The 1,992-nt window shown below is 43.5% G+C and overlaps 1 protein-coding gene across 1 annotated transcript; it reads left to right on the top strand.

The window, feature by feature from the left end:
* Positions 1–848: 848 nt before the first annotated feature.
* LOC147452641 (uncharacterized) lies at positions 849–1,274 on the top strand. Its single transcript, XM_086519279.1, has one exon. The coding sequence runs from the start codon at positions 849–851 to the stop codon at positions 1,272–1,274; it is 426 nt and encodes a 141-aa protein (XP_086375405.1).
* Positions 1,275–1,992: the final 718 nt, after the last annotated feature.

The raw sequence follows: 1,992 nt of genomic DNA, 5'->3' as shown, positions 1-1,992 counted from the left end.
CTTGCAGCAAGACCTGCAACATCCTCAACATCGCCTACATCCTCAGAACCAGGACGTACATCAATGCCCTGTACAATGTTCCAGACACCCTTTGACACAAGAACATGTTGCATCATATAAGCCCACATAGGGTAGTTGTCTCCATCCAACCTGTCCTCAGCAGCAAACATCTTGAACACATCTGTGTTGTTGTTGTCAGCCATGGTAAATGTTGCACCTGATGTGAAAATTGCCCGAAAATAGGAGAAACGGAGCAGGAACAACCTGTGCTATATAGCACAAACCGTAGAAGACTATAAGGCACCTGTTATGCTGAAAACGGCACTGACAAAAATTTTGCACAAAATGACGAAACAGCCTGTGCAGTACTACCTGTAGTGGAAACGGAGGCCGAAATGAGCCCAAATCAAAATTCTGAGCAGACCTAGGTCTTCGAGCTATCCCAAAACATTTGTCAACCTGCGAACGCTCGCCAAAGCTCACTGAAATCGGAGAAAGTGAGCAGGCGTGTGCTGGAGCAGCTGGCGACTAAGCCCGGGAGGACATGACCTGCTCTGATACCAATTTTTGGAATTAGGGTTGCAGAGAAACGCACACAACTTGGAGAAGACGAACGAAGCTCAAGGCACACAATAGAGAGTGTGTTACTTAGTGTGCAATGGAAAGATAGATAGCCCTAGAGTGATGGGTGTATATACAATTCACGGGGGGAAAAACCTCCTAAAGAGGGAAAAAATGCCCCGGCGGTCCTAGTGTGTTCAGACACATCACTACCACATGTATATGGTAACACTAATGTTGAAAGAAGGGTTGTATTGCCTTCTTCGTATGTTGGTGGCCCTCACTATATGCACCAGCTGCACCAGGGTGCCATGGAAATTGTACGCAACAGAGAAAAACCTGATCTCTTCATTACATTCACATGCAATCCTGGATGGAAAGAGATACAGGATGCAGTACTGCCTGGACAGACATCCAATGATCGTCCTAATCTTACTGCCCGTGTTGTCTACCATAAGTTCAAGGATTTGATGGGCTTGCTGATTAAGAGAGCTATTTTTGGTAAGATCATTGGACACATTTGTGTGATTGAGTTCCAAAAGAGAGGCCTTCCTCATGCTCACATTCTATTGATACTTGCATCTGAGCATAAGCCAACAGAGACATTGCATTATGATAAGATTGTGTGTGTGGAGCTTCCTGATAAAGTAATGTTTCCACAGTTGTATGATGTTATCAGTCGGTGTAATGTGCATGCCCGTGTGGAAACTTGAATAAGAATGCTCCATATATGAAAGATGGAAAGTGTAGGTTTAAATATCCTCGAAGCTTCAGTGCGTCGACTACTGTGGCCAGGGATGGATACCCAACGTACATGAGGAGGCATGATGGAAATTACATTGTTCGTAATAAAGTGCAAATGAGTAATAAATGGATTGTTCCATACAATCCATTTTTTTCAATAAGGTACAATGCACATATCAATGTGGAGGTTTGCTCCACTATATCCGCTGTGAAATATCTCTACAAGTATGTGTATAAGGGACATGACAGGGCCACTGTTGTTCTACAAGATAGTGAAGGGCTTGTAAATGAAGTTACAAACTATCTTAATGCTCGATATGTATCAGCTTCTGAGGCTATCTGGCGTATACTTGGGTTTCATATGCATCAAGAGAAACCTGACATACAACGGCTCCAAGTTCACTTGCCTCATCAAAATCAAGTCATGTTTAGCGAACAGAGCGACTGTACAGAGTGTGGTGGAGGGAGAGGTCATCAAAGAGACAACGCTCACTGAGTGGTTTGTTGCAAATCAACAATATCCAGAGGCCAATGATTTTCTGTACATAGACTTCCCAACAAAGTGGGTTTGGAAGCCAACAAGTAGAACATGGACTCAAAGACAGATTGGTGACATGATTGGAAGAATGTACCACGTTGTTCCCAATGCTGGAGATTTGTACTATTTGCGTATGTTTCTCAACATGT

This window comes from Adiantum capillus-veneris, chromosome 8 (genome assembly GCF_014529385.1).
Source record: "Adiantum capillus-veneris isolate H3 chromosome 8, ASM1452938v2, whole genome shotgun sequence".
Lineage (NCBI taxonomy): Eukaryota > Viridiplantae > Streptophyta > Polypodiopsida > Polypodiales > Pteridaceae > Adiantum > Adiantum capillus-veneris.
This window is presented reverse-complemented; position numbering and strand designations above follow the sequence as displayed.